This window comes from Orycteropus afer, unplaced genomic scaffold (genome assembly GCF_000298275.1).
Source record: "Orycteropus afer afer isolate SDZICR_OR568_19922 unplaced genomic scaffold, OryAfe1.0 scaffold00039, whole genome shotgun sequence".
Classification (NCBI taxonomy): domain Eukaryota; kingdom Metazoa; phylum Chordata; class Mammalia; order Tubulidentata; family Orycteropodidae; genus Orycteropus; species Orycteropus afer.
The window spans coordinates 15,899,105-15,917,567 of NW_006921626.1; the positions used below are offsets into that span (position 1 = coordinate 15,899,105).

An 18,463-nucleotide genomic window follows, 5' to 3' on the forward strand; every position below is an offset into this window, starting at 1 on the left:
GTATCCAATGTGTGTCAGAACTATCCTCCATACAGTTTACAATGGCTGATTTTTTGGACACAGATTGATTTTTTGGATGTAGATTGCCAGGCCTTTCTCCCACGGCACCTCTGGGTGGACTCAAACCTCCAATCTTTTGTTTAACAGCCAAACATGTTAACTATTTGCACCACCTAGGGACTCCTAAGATAAGTAAGAAATCCTTAAAAATCATTTCCTTTGGACAGAAAAACTGACTATCTGGGGGAAAAAGAAGCTTTATTATTCTTCATTTTTTTACTTTTCTGTAGTATTTATATTATAATGTCTGTGGGTGGCAGGTCAGGAAATAGAAGAATTCAAATATGAATTAAAGTCATTGCTACTGTACTCAACTCTAACCAAACTCATTGCATTAATTCTGATTTAGAGCATCCTCATGACTACTATATTGTTGTTGTTGTTATGGGCCGTCAAGTCGGACCCGACTCACAGCGACCCCTCCTTGGGTTTCCGAGGCAGTATTACTACGGAAGTAGATTGCCCAACCTTCCTTCCGAGGAGTGGCTGGTGGATTTGAACCTCCAGCCTTCTGGTTATCAGTCAAGTGCCTTAGCCACTATGCTACCAGAGCTCCCGACTACTATATTATTACTACTGAAAATAATAGCAGCAATAAATAAAAATACTAAAATAAGGATAACAACAACAGCAAAATAATAATAATAAAACAACAGGAATAAATCAGTACCACTGCATGTAAACTAGAATATACTGTTCCTCAACTTATGAGGTAGAGACTATAATTATCTTCATTTTATAAATAGAAAAACTGAGACTTGGAGAGGTTTAACTCCTGGGATAGAGAGCATTCCTGTAAATTACATTGCCTCTTCCAATGAAATGAGTAAGGACATCTCCCATATGAGTAGAATCAGTTAAGAATTGAAAATATTTGAAAAAGAGAGGTAAAATTTACAAAATGGAATAGGAAAATTTAATGCAAGGGATTGTTGAGGTGGCACCAAAGTTTGTAGATGATTGATTTGTACAGATATCAATGTCTCAGATGTCTAGCTTTAAAAGGAAGAAGATTTCCTAGAACTTTCAAATAAGTCATATCCCACAAATTATTTATTTTCCACATATCATGGAAAAGAAATAAATACAGCAAGTAGGTTAAAGAGAACTATAAATTTATTTTGAAGTATCAATATCCAAATCTTTAAAAAAATAATTTTTGCTGCTCATCTGTAATTTATTAAGTATGATTAGTAGTAGTTTCAGTGTTCCAAACTTGGATGAATAATGCTCAGAATGTTTTGGTTTTTTCAAATATCTTATTAAAAAAAGAATAATAAAATATTTGATAATTCAAGGACAGGGATAGAATTCCATTCTATTTTTAAAATAAATCCCTCTTTCATGGTTTCATGCAGAATTTCTATGAGATGAAAGTTTTTACTAGTCTCAAGTAAGTACCTTTCAAATACTGACCCAGCCTTGCATATCTGAAATAAATGTACCCCAAATAAATATACCACTTGATCATGTACCCCATTGCCATCAAGTTGATCATAACTAGTAGTCATCTTGTAAAACAGAGAGTAGAACAGCCCCCACAGGATTTCCAAGGCTGTAATCTTTACAGAAGCAGACTGCCAGTCTTTCCCCCACAAAGTGGCTGGTGGGTTTGAACACTGACCTTTCCATTAGCAGCCGAGCACTCAATCACTGCACCACCAGTGCACCTTCACATGGTCATAGAATAAAGTATTTTTTTTTTAAGAAATCTGAATTCTACTTGCTAGTATTTCAATAAGGATTCATACATCTATATTCATGAGGGATACTAGTGTTTAACATTCATTGTATGGTGCTTATCTGCTTTTGGCCATCAGGGTAATACTAACCTCAAAAAATGAATGTTGTTCCTAGGGTTCCAAGGTCCCTAGTTGGTTCCACCTTCTTCTTTCTACCTTCCTATGTTTGTTTTATATATAATGTCCAGGATTTTAGCTGTACTTAGTAGACGAAACCACCACTCATCTGTCAGTTTGTCGTACTGTGGTGGCTTGTGTGTTGCTGTGAGGCTGGAAGGCTTTGCCACCAGTATTACAAATACCAACAGTGTCACCCATGCTGACAGGTTTCACTGGAGCTTCCAGACTGAGACAGACTCTGAAGAAGGAAGGGGCCATGCACTTCTCAAAGAATTGGCCAGTGCAAACCTTATGAATAGTAGTGAAACACTGTCTTATATATTACTGGACAACTTTATGAATAGCCCTGAAACACGGTCTGATATAGTGCCAGAATATAAGTCCCTCAGGCCAGAAGGCTCTCAAAATACAACTAGGGAAGAACTGCCTCCTCAGAGTAGAATCAATGTTAATGATGTGGATGGAGTAAAGTTTTGGGATCTCCATTGCTGATGTGGCATGACTCAAAAGGACAAGAAACAGCTGCAAACATCCATTACTAATGGAACATGGAATGTACAAAGTATGAATCTAGGAAAATCAGAAGTTCCAAATGAAATGGAACACATGAAGATCAATATCCTAGGCATTAGTGAGCTAAAATGGACTGGTTTTACCCTTGTGAATCAGACAACCATATGATCTACTATACCGGAAATGACACATTAAAGAGGAATGGTGTGGCACTCATCATCACAAAGAATGTTTCAAGATCTATCCTGAAGTACAATGTTGTCAGTGATAGAATAATATTCATATGCATACAAAGAAGACCCAGATAATACTACTACTATTCAAAATTCATGCACTAACCACCAAATCGAAAGACGAGGAAACTGAAGATTTTTACCAACCTCTACCGTCTGAAATTGACCAAATATACAATCAATATGTGTTCATTATTAATAATGATTGGAATGCAAAAGTTGGAAACAAAGAAGACTCACCAGTAGTTGGAAAATATGGCTTTGGTGATAGAAATGACACTGGAGATTGCATGATAGAATTGCCCAAGATCAATGACTTATTCATTGTAAATACTTTTTTTCAACCGCATAAATGGCAGCCATACATGTGGATTTCACCAGATGGACTACTCAAGAATCAGATCAACTATATCTGTGGAAAGAGGCAATGGAGAAGTTTATTATCTTCAGGCAAAACAAAGCCAGAAGCTGACTGTGGAACAGGCCATGAACTGCTTATATGCAAGTTCAAGATGCAGCTAAAAGACAATTAAAACAAGTCCACAAAAGCCAAAAATGACCTTGACTATATCCCTCCTGAATTTAGAGACCATATGAAAAACAGATTCAATGTATTGAACACCAATGACTGAAAACCAGAGGAATTGTCAGATGACATTAAGAAAATCATCCATGAAGAAAGCAAAAGGTCATTAAAAAGATAGGAAAGGAAGAAAACACCAAAAAGGCTGTCAGATGAGACTCTGAAACCTGATCTTGAATGGAGAGTAGCTAAAGCAAATGGTAGAAATGACAAGATACAAGAGCTGACCAGAAGATTTCAAAGAGCAGCTTGAAAAGACAAACCAAAACCAAACTCACTGCCATCGAGTCGGATCCGACTCACAGCGACCCCTCCTTGGGTTTCCAAGACAGTATTACTATGCAAGTAGATTGCCCAACCTTCCTTCTGAGGCGTAGCTGGTGGGTTTGAACCACCAGCCTTCTGGTTAGCAGTCAAATATCTTAGGCACTACACTACCAGAGCTCCCTGAGAAGACAAAGTCAGGTATTATAATGAAATGTGCAAAGACCTAGAGTTAGAAAACCAAAAGGGAAGAACACACTTGGCATTTCTCAAGCTAAAAGAACTGAAAAAAAATTCAAGCTTCTAGTTGCAATATTGAAAGATTATATGGGCAAATACTGAATGATGCAGGAAACATCAAAAGAAGATGGAAAGAATACACAAAGTCACTGTACCAAAAAGAATTGGTCGATGTTCATCCATTTCAGAAGGTGGCATATGATTAAGAACCAATGGTACAGAAGGAAGAAGTCGAAGCTGCACTGAAGGAACTGGTGAAAAACAAGGCTCCAGGAATTGATGGAATACCCATTGAGATGTTTCAACAAATGGATGCCATGCTGGAGGCACTCACTTGGCTATGGCAAGAGATTTGGAGGACAGCTACCTGGCCAACTGACTGAAAGAGATCCATATGTGTATCCATTCCAAAAAATGGTGATCCCACAGAATGTGGAAATTATTGAGCAACATCATTAATATCACACACAAGTAAAATCTTGCTGAAGATAACTCAAAAACAGCTGCAGCAGAAGACTGACAGACAACTTCCAGAAATGCAAACTGGATTCAGAAGAGGACATGGAAGGAGGGATATCATGGCTGAAAGCAAAGATTTTACTTGTGTTTCACTGACTACACAAAAGCATTCGATTGTGTGGATCATAACAAATTATGGATAACACTGAGAAGAATGGGAATTCCAGAATACTTAATTGTGCTCATGAGAAACTTGTACACAGCCCAGGAGGCAGTAATTTGAATAGAACAAGGGGATACTGCATGGTGTAAAATTAGGAAGGGAGTGTGTCAGGTTTCTATCCTTTCACCATACTTATTAATCTGTATGTACAGCAAATAATCTGAGAAGCTGGACTATACGAAGAAGAGTGTGGCATCAGGATTGGAAGAAGACTCATTAACAACCTGCAATATGCAGATGACACACCTTTGCTTGCTGAAAGTGAGGATGACTTGAAGCACTTACTGATGAAGATTAAAGACTACAGTCTGCAGTATGGATTACACTTTACCATAAAGAAAACAAAAATCCTCATAACTGGACCAGTAAGCAGCATCACAATAAATGGAGAAAAGATTTCATATAACTTGGTTCCACAATTAACACCAATGGAAGCAGCATTCAAGAAATCTGATAATGTACTGCACTGGACAAATCTGATGCAAAAGACCTCTTTCAGGTGCTAAAGGGCAAAGATGTCTCTTTCAGAACTAAAAAAAAAAAAAAAAAAACAAACTGAAACTCACTGCCATCGAGTCGATTCCAACTCATAGAGACCTCTCCTTGGGTTTTCGAGGTGGCATCTCTATGGAAATAGATTGGTCAGTCTTCTTTCCAAGGCAGGCTGGTGGGTTTGAACCACCAGCCTTCTGGTTAGCAGTCAATTGCCTAAGGCACTATGCCGCCGCTCCCTAAGGTGCATCTAATCTAAGCCATGGTATTTTTCAACCACCTCTTATACATGTGAAAGCTGTACAATGAATAAGGAAGACAAAAGAAGAGTTGATGCTTTCCAATTGTGGTGCTGGCAAAGAATACTGAAAGTACCATGGCCTGGCAGAAGAATGAACAAATCGGTCCTGGAAGAAGTGCAGCAGGAATGTTCCTTGGAAGAGAGAATGGTCAGACTTTGTCTCACCCACTTTGGTCATGTTGTCAGAAGAGACAATTCCTACAGAAGGGTATCATGCTTGGTAAAGTGGAGGGTCAGTGAAAAGGGGGAAGGCCCTCAACAAGATGGATTGACACAGAGGCAACAACGATGGGTTCAGGTATTGCATTGGATTTGAGGCTGGCACAGGACTGGGTAGTGTTTCATTCTGTTGTACGTAGGGTCGCTATGAGTTAGGGTTGCTATTAGTTGAAGCCGACTCAATGGCACCTAACAACAACAACAACAACAGCGGGAGAAATAGGGAAAAGTACATCTAGTCCATCTTGTCAAAGAATTGGAATATATTACACTTTTTAATTAGTAAAATGCTATTTAATTTTAAATTCTTCCTTGTTTTATCTTTAGTTTTGTCACTTCTTTCTATCAGTAATGAAAGGTAACTCAGTTACCTTTCCTTTTTACAATTCTTCCTCAACATGGCCAACTTCATAGATGATAAGTATAAACTACCTCAATTTTTTAAAAAGATTTAACTCTGAAACACTAAACTAACTGCAATATTATTTTTTTGAAACAGTGAGAATGTAATTATTTACTCTGGTGGCGCAGCGGACAATGTATTCGGCTGCTAACCAGGTCAGCAGTTAAAATGCACCAGCTGCTCTGTAGGAAGAAGATGTTGCAATTTTCTTCTGTAAAGATTTACAGCCTTGGAAATGCAAGGAGGTTGCTATGAGTCAGAATCAACTCAGTGGCAGTGGTTGTAATTATTGACTCTTTCTTTATAATAGGACTTACTGCTACAGCTGCTGCATTTGCTATCGCCCCCTTCAGGTTTTGCCTCAGCTACAAAAAGCCTCTTTATCCAAGGTCATATCCTTCCAGAGGCACAATGACTGACTAGGACAGGTATATTAGGTCCAACCATTTTGGCCCAATTCAAGACAATTTTGAAGGACATTTCTGTTTCAGAGCTCCCAGTGGGACCAACTAAGGCTGTTGGGACAGCTTGACTTCTCTTTGACAAATCCTGTTTCCCTTCTCTCCGTTCTATAGGTGTCAATCTCAAAAGAACACCCTAGTAAATATCCCACACACTAAAGCCAATCTCAGAGTTTATTACCTGGAATAAACAACCAGTGACAATAAGGCAACTCAGGGAAATTCAAACATAAAGATTAAAGTTATTTACTGATTATAACAGGCATCAGAACATATATCAGAGGGCATCATAAAAGTTTACTGATACTTTTTAAAACAGGTTATTATTATATAGTAATTACCTCTGGAAAGCAGAGAGGGGCTAGGCATGGGAGAGCAGTGGTCAAAGAGTATGTTAGCTTTATCTGTAATGTGCCAATTTGTATTTCACTTTTTTATGCAGTATTTTGTTCTCTTTTAGTAGATGCACAGAATGAAAAAGACTGAAAGCAAAAAAGTTGCCAAACATGTTATTAATTCTGGGTGATGGAATACTAGCTGTTACTAGTTTTTTCTTTGTGTTTTGTTGCGTTTTCCAAATTTCCTGAAAGAAAGAAATAATGGAGTATTTACTTTCCCTATCACTGTACCTATCATCATGGGAACTCTTTCATATCTCCCTGTTTGGTACTCTTCAGGTTGCTACAAGGACTGATACAGAAAGATTTCTAAGAGCTAATTTCTCATTACTTTCTGTTGGATTTTATCAACCCCCAGAACTATTACTTGGCCTACTCACCCCGCTACTTGTTAAAATATTTAAATACTTCCACACAAGAAGTTCTTCCCTGTCCAGCCCTTCACTATGACTCCAGAGCCCTACCTGAAGTCTGTATGTAACATCAGTTCTAACCATATCATACCAACTGTCAGGTATTTTCAACATCACTGCAATCAACTTATTCCTCAAATCTAGCTAACATTCTTACACCATCAGATATTTCTTAAACTCCTGAATAATAAAAAACAAAACATAAAATAACTGTAAGTCAGCAATAAACAGAATTCTTAAAGAGCCTATTCACAACTCCTTCTGAGTTTTGCTTCGAGCAGAATATAGATAAATATGGAATAACATAAAACAAACGATATACCAAATAAGTATGTATCCATTATAAAATTTATTCCTATTAACAAAATTGGTTATTACACATGCTTGTAATGTGTAATGTATAATCCCCACATTACAAGGCTTCTTGTTTAGTTTCCAGTCAAAATTAACATCACAGATAATGAATTGTTGAAATGTGTCTCTTATGCTTTAAAAACATGTCATCACAGATGAAAGTTCACTAAAAGATATATAAGGATCCACTGACTATATAATTTTATAGACCTCTAAAAATGTTTGTAAAATATTATTTAAATATTCAAATATGTAAAATTCTTACCTCAGCTCTCTTCAGCATTTCCCATTTATTCAATATTTTCATGGCAAATACTTTATCTGCATTCTTTAATTTTACTACAGCAACCTAGAAAAGATAAAGTATAATTTTTGAAATATGGCAAAATACTTTTTTTCAGTCATCCATTTTCCTTTTTCCTCTCTGTAAAAGAATAAATACCAATTATGAATGATTTCAATGCAGTTCAAGTTTTAAAAGTCTATATTAAATAGTGTTGTCAGGTGAAAATGTCACATTAGTGAACATGTGCCAAACAAATAACTCTATCTTTGAATACTGTATCAGTTGATGATTATATATTAAGTCCTCCATTCCATGTTTTCTGTCCTGAAATTTAAACTCAGTATCTCCTTTCACTATGAAATTACTACGGTTCGTAAAATAATACATGTCAAATTCCAACATGATGCTATATGGAATGCCTACCAAAACAAACATGTTCCATGTGGATGAAATGATATGAAAATAATCATTTTCACACCACATACTCTTATATACTGTACCAAACAAACACACACACTCCTTGAGAGCAATTAAGACTAATATTTCTTAATAACAGACTTTTCAGATCCCTTTCCAAAAACAAAATACAAAAGGAATAGATATTTCTCTATTCTTTGTTTTAGTTATACAAAGAAAGGAAAACCAAACTCGCTGCTGCCAAGTCACTTCAACTCATAGTGACTCCTCCTTGGGTTTCCGAGACTGTATCTCTATGGAAGTAAATTGCCCAATCTTCCTTCCAAGGAGTGGCTGATGGGTTTGAACTGCCAGCCTTCTGGCTAGCAGTCAAATGCCTTAGGCACTATGCCACCAGATATTATTAAAAACTGTCAAACCGAGAAATAAATGAGTTCCCATTCTCACCACCAACAAACTGATTACATTTCTGTTTCTATAGCTCTACTTCAGTTTGACTAAATAATCTCTAGGAACCATTCCAGTCTGTTAAGAATGCTATAAGGCTGAGACTAACTAACAGAAGAGGAAGACTAAGTTCAGTGAGGGTATTTCCAATTACTGGGGGACCAGGAAGGTGGCGATGGATAATAATTTCATAAGCAGAAGGAAAGAACAAAGTATATACAACAGATCTTTAAACAGTTCAAAGGGATATTTCCAAGGACAGAGAATAGGTTTGAACTCAAGTGCCAAAATTTAATAACACATACACACACAAAGAAAGAAATCTTAATAGCAAATATGCTTATCAAAGGCATTTAATAAATTCATATTTGAATCAGACTGCAATAAAAATATATGACCATATAAAAATCTACTTAAAATGCAGTCACCTCATTATTTATTCATATCTGGTCATATCTGAAGAAATGACAGATCAGTGAAATAGCTCTTCCGGCAGTCTTAAGCTTAAAGAAAGGAGACTATAAACATGAGCAAGGAAAAATTTACTAAGATCTCTGAAAGGATAAAAACACAAGTTGAGCTACTCAGTAAACTGAAATCAAATGTGCACAACTGACAGTGCAAATGGACAGCAGGGCAGAAGCACTAAGCTAGACAAGCCTACATTTAGGACAGAACAGAGACATGGAAGGGTATCGCTTAACCCCTCTCCTTTATGCTGATTTAAGGAAAGATGGCTAAAAGATCCTACTACCCTGGTATCTTCCCATCATCAGGTCATAATGAGAGAAATGTACTCCTTGCACTGCATGATCCACCAGTATTTTTTTAAACCCCAGTGTTCTGGTTACCTAGCGCCACTCTGACAGGAATATACCACAAATGGGATGGCCTTAACAAGCAGGAGTTTATGCTCTCATAGTTTGGAGGCTCTAAGTCCAACTTCAAAGTGCCAGGATCTAGACACTGTGTGAGAGCCCCTCGACCCTGGGCTTCAGCTCTGCCTCTTGTTCCCAGCCCACTGAAGCTAGAGGCATCTCTTCATTCAGGCAGCTAGTGGCTATTGAGGCTAACAAGCCCAAGGTCAACAAATAAAATGGCACAGTCCCAGTGTTACCAAACCACATGGCAGGCCATTAATTCAAGTCCATTGTAAGTCCCAAGGTCGGCAGAACATGGCAGGCTGCTGAACAATGACACGGTTGCATGCAGGGTCCAAACGTGCCATAAGCAAGGGCACCTAACAACAACAACAATAGCTGGTGATAATGACAGTAGAGCAGTGGCAATAGTACCACCCACTAACACATATTGGGTGCATTCTAAATGTCAGGCTCTAAACTAAAAGTTTTATTTACACAGATCTATAATCTCTTATTTGCAATTCTAAAAGCTAAGAGGTAACTCATTTAGCAGCAAGTACTAACATCAAGACTTTTTATAGTCTTTTTTTTTTTTTTTCCAGTCTCACTCAGTGTAAAGCAAACACACTTCACTGCAGAAATACTAATGCATTTGCTTATGGAGTGCTGATCCAAACATCACGAGGGATGTCATGTAAACTATACTGTATGAACTAAATGACTTTTCTAAAATCAAAAAAATATTGGAACCAAAATAACCTCAAGGTTATAGAACTGTACCATAGGAATTTATTAAACACTCAAATACTTGGTTAGCATTTATTGTGGCAGTTTAGGGGAGCAATGAATAGCATGAACTGTTGGGTTTGAATCCTGGCTTTGTATAATTCTGGGCAAATAACCTTTCCATAATTGAGTTTTCTCAGTAATGTAGCAGGACAAATAATAATAGTAATAATAATCTCATATAATTGTGGTAAAGATTAAAATCATTAATACAGGTATAAACTCCTTACAGCATGGTCTGGCACTTAATAAGTGTTCCATAAGCATTAGCTATTATTATTAAGAGCTCTGGTGGTATAATGGTTAAAGCATTTGGCTATTAACCAACAGGTTGGCAGCTTGAATCCACCAGTCGCTCCACAGGAGATGATGCAGTCTGCATCTGTAAAGATTTACAGCCTTGGAAACTGTATGGGGCAGTTCTACTCTGTCTATAGGGTTGCTATGAGTTGGAATCAACTTGATTGGTAAGTGAAACATATAACTAAAACCTAAGCCACATCATTCACCATACTGTAGTTTTCAATATTAAAATATTGAGAAAATTTAAATATTATAAAATATGTAACAAGCTAAATATGATACATTATCCATCGGCTTGAAAAAAGTTGTTAAAAACTAATAGGAAACATTAACAATATATTGTTAAATGAAATAAAAAGTTTATTAAAATTTATTTAATTATGTTTAATAAACTATGGTTATTACATATATATAAACATCTAGATCTATAACATATGAACATTGAGAAGAATCTGAAATGCAGTGGAGTAAGGAGAAATAGTTCAGAAAATATTCTTGAATATACTGAATTGATAATGTGTTTAGAAAAGAATATGAAGCTGATGAAGTAATAAAACAAAATTGATACTGCTTTTCTTAACATTACAAATCATTTTCATTTCAGTAGAAGAAATTTAAGAAAAAGAGAGAACTCTAACTTCAGGTTCTATATTTTCAAGACCCACATCTACCTAACATATTAGAAGGTAGTATGTTAAAATGTCCTTTCTTGTTTAATTTGATCAGGATGGAAGCACATTTAGTATGGAATGAAAGATTATAAATTTAACAAACAATAAAGATAAATTTAAAAAATACTAAATATAGAATGTCTTTAAAAACTTCATAATAAAAACACTATAATGTTTTTAAAAAACTGCAAACACTATAGAAACAATCAAGATGTAATATGTATGAATGAGCTCCTGAATACAATTTAAGTATCATTTATAGGTGTAACCTATAAATTAAGAATGATCACATTATATTAACAGAATGTGAACTGCCAAGAAATAGTTGCCATGCAGTTCTGTAAATGCAGTCTACCTTTGATATATCCAGAATTGATCACACCACTTCTGTTCTTGCTTTACCTAAACTCTATTTCTGCCCTTACCCCCCACAATCTAGTCTCAACTCTGCAGCCACAGTGATCCTATTAAAATGTAACTCAGACCATGACACCCCTCTGCTCAAAGACATCCAATGTTTTTCCATCTCTAAGTAAAAATCAAAGTCCTTGTTACTGTCTAGCTGTCTTGTGCCATTGAGCCGATTCTGCCTCACGGCAACCTTGTGTATTACAGAGCAGAACTGCTCCACAGGGTTCCTTTAGCTGTGACCTTTATGGAAGCAGTTCATCAGGCTTTTTCTCAGCCAATACTAAATGTGCACCACCCTGGGACTGGCCAGCATGTTCTGGTCTTCTAACCTCCCTGACTTCATACTACTCTCCCCTCACATACCTACTGCAGCCATACTGGTCACCTTGCTCAGTCCCAACCCTGGGCCTCTTTGCACTTGTTCTCTAGTCCTGGAATACTCTTCCCCCATATAGCCACAGGGCTCGTTCTCTCATTCCTTTATTAAAATGTCACTTTGCCCCATGACATTTTCTCTCCCATTTCTTTGTTTCATTTTCTCTTTAGCTCTTATCATTATTTAACAAATTAAATATTCTATTTATGCATTTTACTTATTGTCTCACTCACTAGAATATAATTATGTGTAGGCAGGAATTTTTTTCCCCTGATTTGTTCATTAATGTGTGCCCAGTGCTTGGGAATCGACAGGTACTCGACAAATATTGGATGCATGATGAATGATCTGTAGTCTATACGGGTACATATACATACCAATTTGTAAACCATCAATAATCTCAGTAGCAAGTATACTATTAAACTGATACTGAAACTCAATAAAAATACATTATGAAAAATATATCATTTATATTTTATAAGTTATTAAGTATGTATCAGATTATTCTACATCATGCTGCTCTCTTATCAAAATGTGTGGCTTTTAAAGTCTGTACTTCATTATCAGGAATCCTAGTGGCACAACAGTTAAGCACGTGGCTGCCAAATGAAAAACTAGTGGTTAAAATCCACTTAGCAGCTCCGCAGGAGAGGACTTGGCAATCTGCTCCCATAAATATTAACCTATTGCCACTGAGTAGATTCTGACTCACAGAGACCCTATAGGACACAGTAGTACTACCCCATAGGTTTCCAAGGCTATAATCTTTACAAAATGCAACTGCCACATCTTTCTCCTATGGAGCAGCTGGCGGGTTCAAACCACCAACCTTTCAGTTAGCAGTCAAGCATTTAACCACTGAGCCACCAGGATTCCCACTCCATAAGGACTGCAGTCTAGAAAATCCTACAGGACAGTTCTACTCTGTCACATGAGGTTGCTATGAGTCAAAATCCACTCAACAGCACAACTTCATTATTACTAATAAATGAGTTAACTAAGGCTTGGAGAAGTAACATACTCAAGTCACACAATAAATAACAGAACCAGGATATATACTTATATAAGGCTATTTGGTTACAAAGCCTAGTGTTCTTTGCTACTAAAAGGACTAAATAGTTCTACAGGTCCTTCCTGTTCATCATGCATCTAATTTTGATATCTACTTGACTGCAAACCAGAAGGCTGGTGGTTCAAACCCACCAGCCACTCCTCGAAAGAGGTTGGGCAATCTACTTCCGTAGAGATACTGCCTCAGAAACCCAAGGAGGGGTTGCTATGAGGGCACATAACAACAGCAACAACAACAACACTGATATGTTAATAACTGTGTAGAAAGTACTGTATTGGTGTTTTTAAAAACTGTTTTTAGTATTCAATTTGTTCTCAAAATATTAAACTAAAACCAACTACTGTGAGTTTACTAAATAGCTAGCTATAGTTATCTATTCTTTGGAGACAATTCATATGTACAACAGCAACATATAAAATATTTTAAAATTGGTACAGCATGGGAATGGACCAATCAGAATGAACACTGGTTATAAAAATTCAGTAGGCCCATACCAGTGTGCCCCAATGAATTGAATAGTAGCTCTACATATGCAGAAGCTATCAAAAATAAATCATGCAGTATAATTTCAAACTTCATTTACCCTCCATGAATCCTAGAAGAGCCAAGATATGAGTTTCTAAAGAAGAATGAATGGCTAAAGATGGTTCTCCTTTCAGATCCCAGGACTATAAAATACATAAGGGCCTAGTTATAGTCATTAGAGGAAGCAAGCTAATTAAAAGCTTTTGACACCTGAAGCAGGGGTAGCAGGCCAAAGCAGCAAGCTTTCACAACAAGCTCTGAAGCCCAGAAGCCTGGAAGCTGCCGGAGCAAGGCTGGAGCAGGCAGAAGCGGTGAGCCACCAGGAAACTGTGGACAGGCAACACCCAGGGCGTAAGTTAAAGGTTTTCCTGAAAGCAAAAAGGAAAACCCAGCGTTAAGTTAAGCAGTAACTGACAACAATTGAGTTGTAGAGAGGTTTTTAACTGGTAGAGCTGTTGAGTTTCAATTTTATTTTGCTCCTTATTGTTTCCTATAATGTATGCATTTCTTATAGGAGATACATAAATTATGCTTAAAATTTTTTGTTTGTTTGTTGTTTGTTTTGAGAAAAAAGCTTACTAATTGAGGAAAAAAAAATGTTCCTATCCAATATCTATGCCAGAGGTGAGCCTATCCACTGGGCCTATATATACCTATTTAAAATTCCTGATAGCAGATATTGGAAAAAATAATTCTCTCTCTAGTGTTAACTTTGCATTACCAAACCTGTTGTTGTTGTTGTTTGCCGTCGAGTCAAACCCCACTCATAGTGACCCCTCCTTGGGCTTCCGAGGCAGTATCACTACGGAAGTAGGCTTGCCCAACCCTCCTTCCGAGGAGTGGCTGGTGGGTTTGAACCGCCAGCCTTCTGGTTAGCAGGCAAGTGTCTTAGCCACTATGCTACCAGAGTGATACTGCCCCGGAAACCCAAGGAGGGGTCGCTATGAGTCAGATCCAACTCAATGGCAGTGGGTTATGAAATCTGATTCCATTAAGATTATAGCCAAGAAAACGCTATGGAGTAGTTCTACTCTCTAACACATGGGGGTTGCCATAAATTGAAACTGACTCGACAACAACTTGGGAGCTCTGGTAGCATAGTGCCTAAGGCACTTGACTGTTAACCATAAGTCTGGAAGTTCAAACTCATCAGCCACTCCTCAGAAGGAAGATGGGGCAATCTACTTCCGTAGTGATAGTAATACTGCCTCGGAAACCCAAGGAGGGGTCTTTATGAGTCGGGTCCGACTCAACAGCACATAACAACAACAACTAACAATATCACTTTTAACTTATTACCCTTTCAGTTTGAACCTAAGGAAAAAGTATCCCTATCACTTTTCAAAGGAAACCTGATGGCACAGTGGTAAAGTGCTGGGCTGCTAACCAAAAAGTCAGTATTTGGAACCCACAAGCTGCTCCAGGAGAAGAATGTGACAGTATGCTTCTATATAGGTTACAGTCTTGGAAATCCTATGTTGTTGCTGTTGTTATGTGTCATCAAGTCGGACCCGACTCATAGGGACCCCTCCTCGGGTTTCCAAGGCAGTATCACTATCACTACGGAAGTAGATTGCCCAACCTTCTGAGGTGTGGCTGGTAGGTTTGAATCACCAGCTTTCAGTCAAGTGCCTTAGGTACTATGCTACCAGAGCTCCCTAGAAACCCTATAAGGCAGTTCTATTCTATCCTAGAGGGTAGCTATGAGTCAGAATCAACTCAATAGCAATGGGTTTGGGGTTTTGGGTGGGCTAATAACTAAAAGGTCAATGGTTTGAGCCCACCAGCTACTCCATGGGAGTGAAACTAAAAAAGTTAAACCAACTGCCATCAAGTCTATTCTGAGTCCTAGCAACCCCCACTGGGTTTCCAAGGCTGTAAATCATTACAGAAGTAGACTGTCTCATCTTCCTCCTATGAAGCAACTGGTGGGTTTGAACGGCCAACCTTCTGGTGAGCAGCCAAATGCCTTACATACTACTCAACCAGCACTTCTTCAATGGGAATAAAGAACTGGCAATCTCTTTCTGTAACCAAAACCAAACTCACTGTCATCGAGTTGATTCTGACTCATAGCAACCCCTCCTTGGGTTTCTGAGGTGGTAACTCTACAGAAGTAGATTGCCCAGTCTTCCTTCCAAGGAGTGGCTGGTGGGTTTGAACCGCCAGCCTTCTGATTAACACTACAACACCAGAGCTCCCAATCCTGTGGGGCAGCTCTACCCTGTCTATTTGGTCATTATGAGTCGGAACTGACTTGATGACAAACAGCAACAACCCCTTTTCAAAGCAACGAGTATCATCTATGATCTTGATCTCAGTCACTCCACTTCCTTCCCTTCTTGCTCTTGTTCCATTAAATATTTCAATCCACCTTTATCCTGCTTGGGAGCTCTGGTGGCATAGTGCCTAAGGTATGTGACTGCTAATCAGAAGGCTGGCTGTTCAAACCCACCAGCCACTTCTCGGAAGGAAGATCAGGCAATCTACTTCCGTAGAGATACCGCCTCAGAAACCCAAAGAGGGGTCGCTATGAGTCGGATCCAACTCAGTGGCGGTGAGTTTGATTTTTTTTTTTTTTATTCTGGTTATTGAATATCAGTTGAAAAACTTTGCCAGGACCCTCCTCAATCCAGAAACAAAAACTTTTACTTTATCTTCCCTTCCACTGAAGGCACTCACACCACCTCCCTTTTCCTTAAGGCATCATTCTTCTAAAGCACATTTTTAAACAGTAGTATAGGCTTGCTTTTCCATTCACTCATCCCTTTTTTGCTTCTCATACCTTTTCAATCACCTATATTAAACACCAATGGAACATAACAATGGAAACAACATATCAAACAAGTTTCCATTTCATTCAACTAGACTAAAATTATTCTGTCAAAGATCAGTAATGACCTCCTAATTTCCAAATAAAATAAGGTGGCCTCAATTCTTATCTGTTTCAGCCTTGGTACATTATTAGACACTGCTGATAATCTTTCCTACTTTTTCTCTATAACTTTCTAAATACTGTTCCCCAAGGATGCTTACTCTACCTTTTTTACATCACCTCTCCTATTCCAAAAGTCCCAATTAACACCTGATTACTCCTCAATCCTTACTTCCTAATATCTAGATCTGCATTTCTAGTTGCCTTCTAATCATTTCTTGAGAATATCCAGCAAATATCTCAAATTTAACAACTCGAAAGTATACCAAGCTTATTAACTAAGGCTGCAAACCTAGTTCAAGTCCTCATTATTTCATCTAAAAAATAATAATAGGCTCCTTTTTGACTACCTTGCTATATGCCAAACATTATGCTAAGAATTGAGAATACAAAGATGAATGAAGGAGTTCTCATTCTCAAAAAGGAGCTCTGGTTGTACAGCAGTAAAAGCATTCAGCTGCTAACAAAAAGGTCAGCGATTTGAACCCACCAGCCACTCTGTGGGAAATAGAACAGGCAGTTTGCTTCCATAAAGATTTGGAGCCTTGGAAAACCTATGGGGCAGTTCTCCTCTGTCCTATAGGGTCGCTACTTGTCAGAATTGACTCAATGGCAATGGGGTTTTTGTTTTTTACCCTCAAAACGTTCACAGTCCACTACAGGAAACATCTCAACAGACAACTAGGGTACAACACAGAAAGGAGACGTAAAAACACATTCCTAGATAAAACACAAGAGATTCCTGACCCAAAAGGAAGGGATGAAGCAGGTGTCAGTAAGTTGATTCCGAAACATGGAAACACAGACTCATGTCAAGTCCATGTGGGTCAGAATAGAACTGCGCTCCACCTGGTTTGGAAAAGAAAAAAAACTTACTGCTGTTGAGTCAGATCCGACTCATAGTGACCCCTCCTTGGGTTTCCAAGGTGGTATCATTACAGAAGAAGATTGCCCAACCTTCCTTCCGAGGAATGGCTGGTGGGTTTGAACCGCCAGACTTCTAGTTAGCAGTCAAATGTCTTAGGCACTACACCACCAGTAGATCGCCAAGTCTTTCTTCTGAGGCATCTCTGGGTGAACTCCAACCTCCAACCTCTGGGTTTGCAGGTGAGCACTTTAACCTTTTGCATTACTAAAGGGCTGGGGGAAGGAGGCATGTAATATGTAAATATGTACATAGAGTTTCTTGGGACAGGTGACTGGCTCCTGAATCTTACAACAGTGAATGCCAGAAATAAGGATCAAAGGATATGTAACTGAGAAGGGATATTCTGGGAAGTGAAGACAGAATGAACAAGGCACAAAAGCAAAAGATATTGTTGTGTGTGGGAGACAGTGAAGATGTTTGGGAACCTGAGCTGTAAATGTTAAAGTTGATATATTGTGTATGTTTTCATCACACAAAATGTAAAAGAAAAAAAAAAATGTTTGGGAATTATAAATTAAAACCAAACCCACTGCTATCCAGTCAATCCCAACTCATAGAGAACTCACAGGGCAACACAGTACTGCCCCATAGGATCCCCAAGGCTATAATCTTATGGAAGGAACCATAGCTAAGTATCCAGCTGCTAATCAAAAGGTCAGCAGTTCACATCTACCGGCTGCTCAGAGAAGACAGATGTGGCAGCCTGTTTCCATAAAGATGTATAGCTTTTGAAATCCTATGGGTCACTATGAATTAAAATTGACTTGACAGCAATGGGTTGGGTTTGGTTATTTTTGGTGTTTATTAACATTTGATAGGACTCCCATTTCTACAAAGATATTTCCTTAGCAGGGCATACAATGTCATTCACTGCTTCTCCCAAGTAACTTTTCAATCCTCATTTTCACTACCAGCAACAAAAACCCTATATTCCAGTCAAAAGATCACTCTATGCTGGGGGGGGG

The 18,463-nt window shown here is 38.1% G+C and overlaps 1 protein-coding gene across 1 annotated transcript in view; it reads right to left on the bottom strand.

Moving 5' to 3' along the window:
* Window positions 1-18,463, bottom strand: part of CDC42BPA (CDC42 binding protein kinase alpha) — a 774,086-nt gene that overhangs the window by 487,697 nt on the left and 267,926 nt on the right. Inside the window, exon 3 of the mRNA XM_007936985.2 lies at window positions 7,744-7,827. Within this exon, the coding sequence (XP_007935176.1) occupies window positions 7,744-7,827 (84 nt within the window). The remainder of the gene's footprint in view (window positions 1-7,743; window positions 7,828-18,463) is intronic.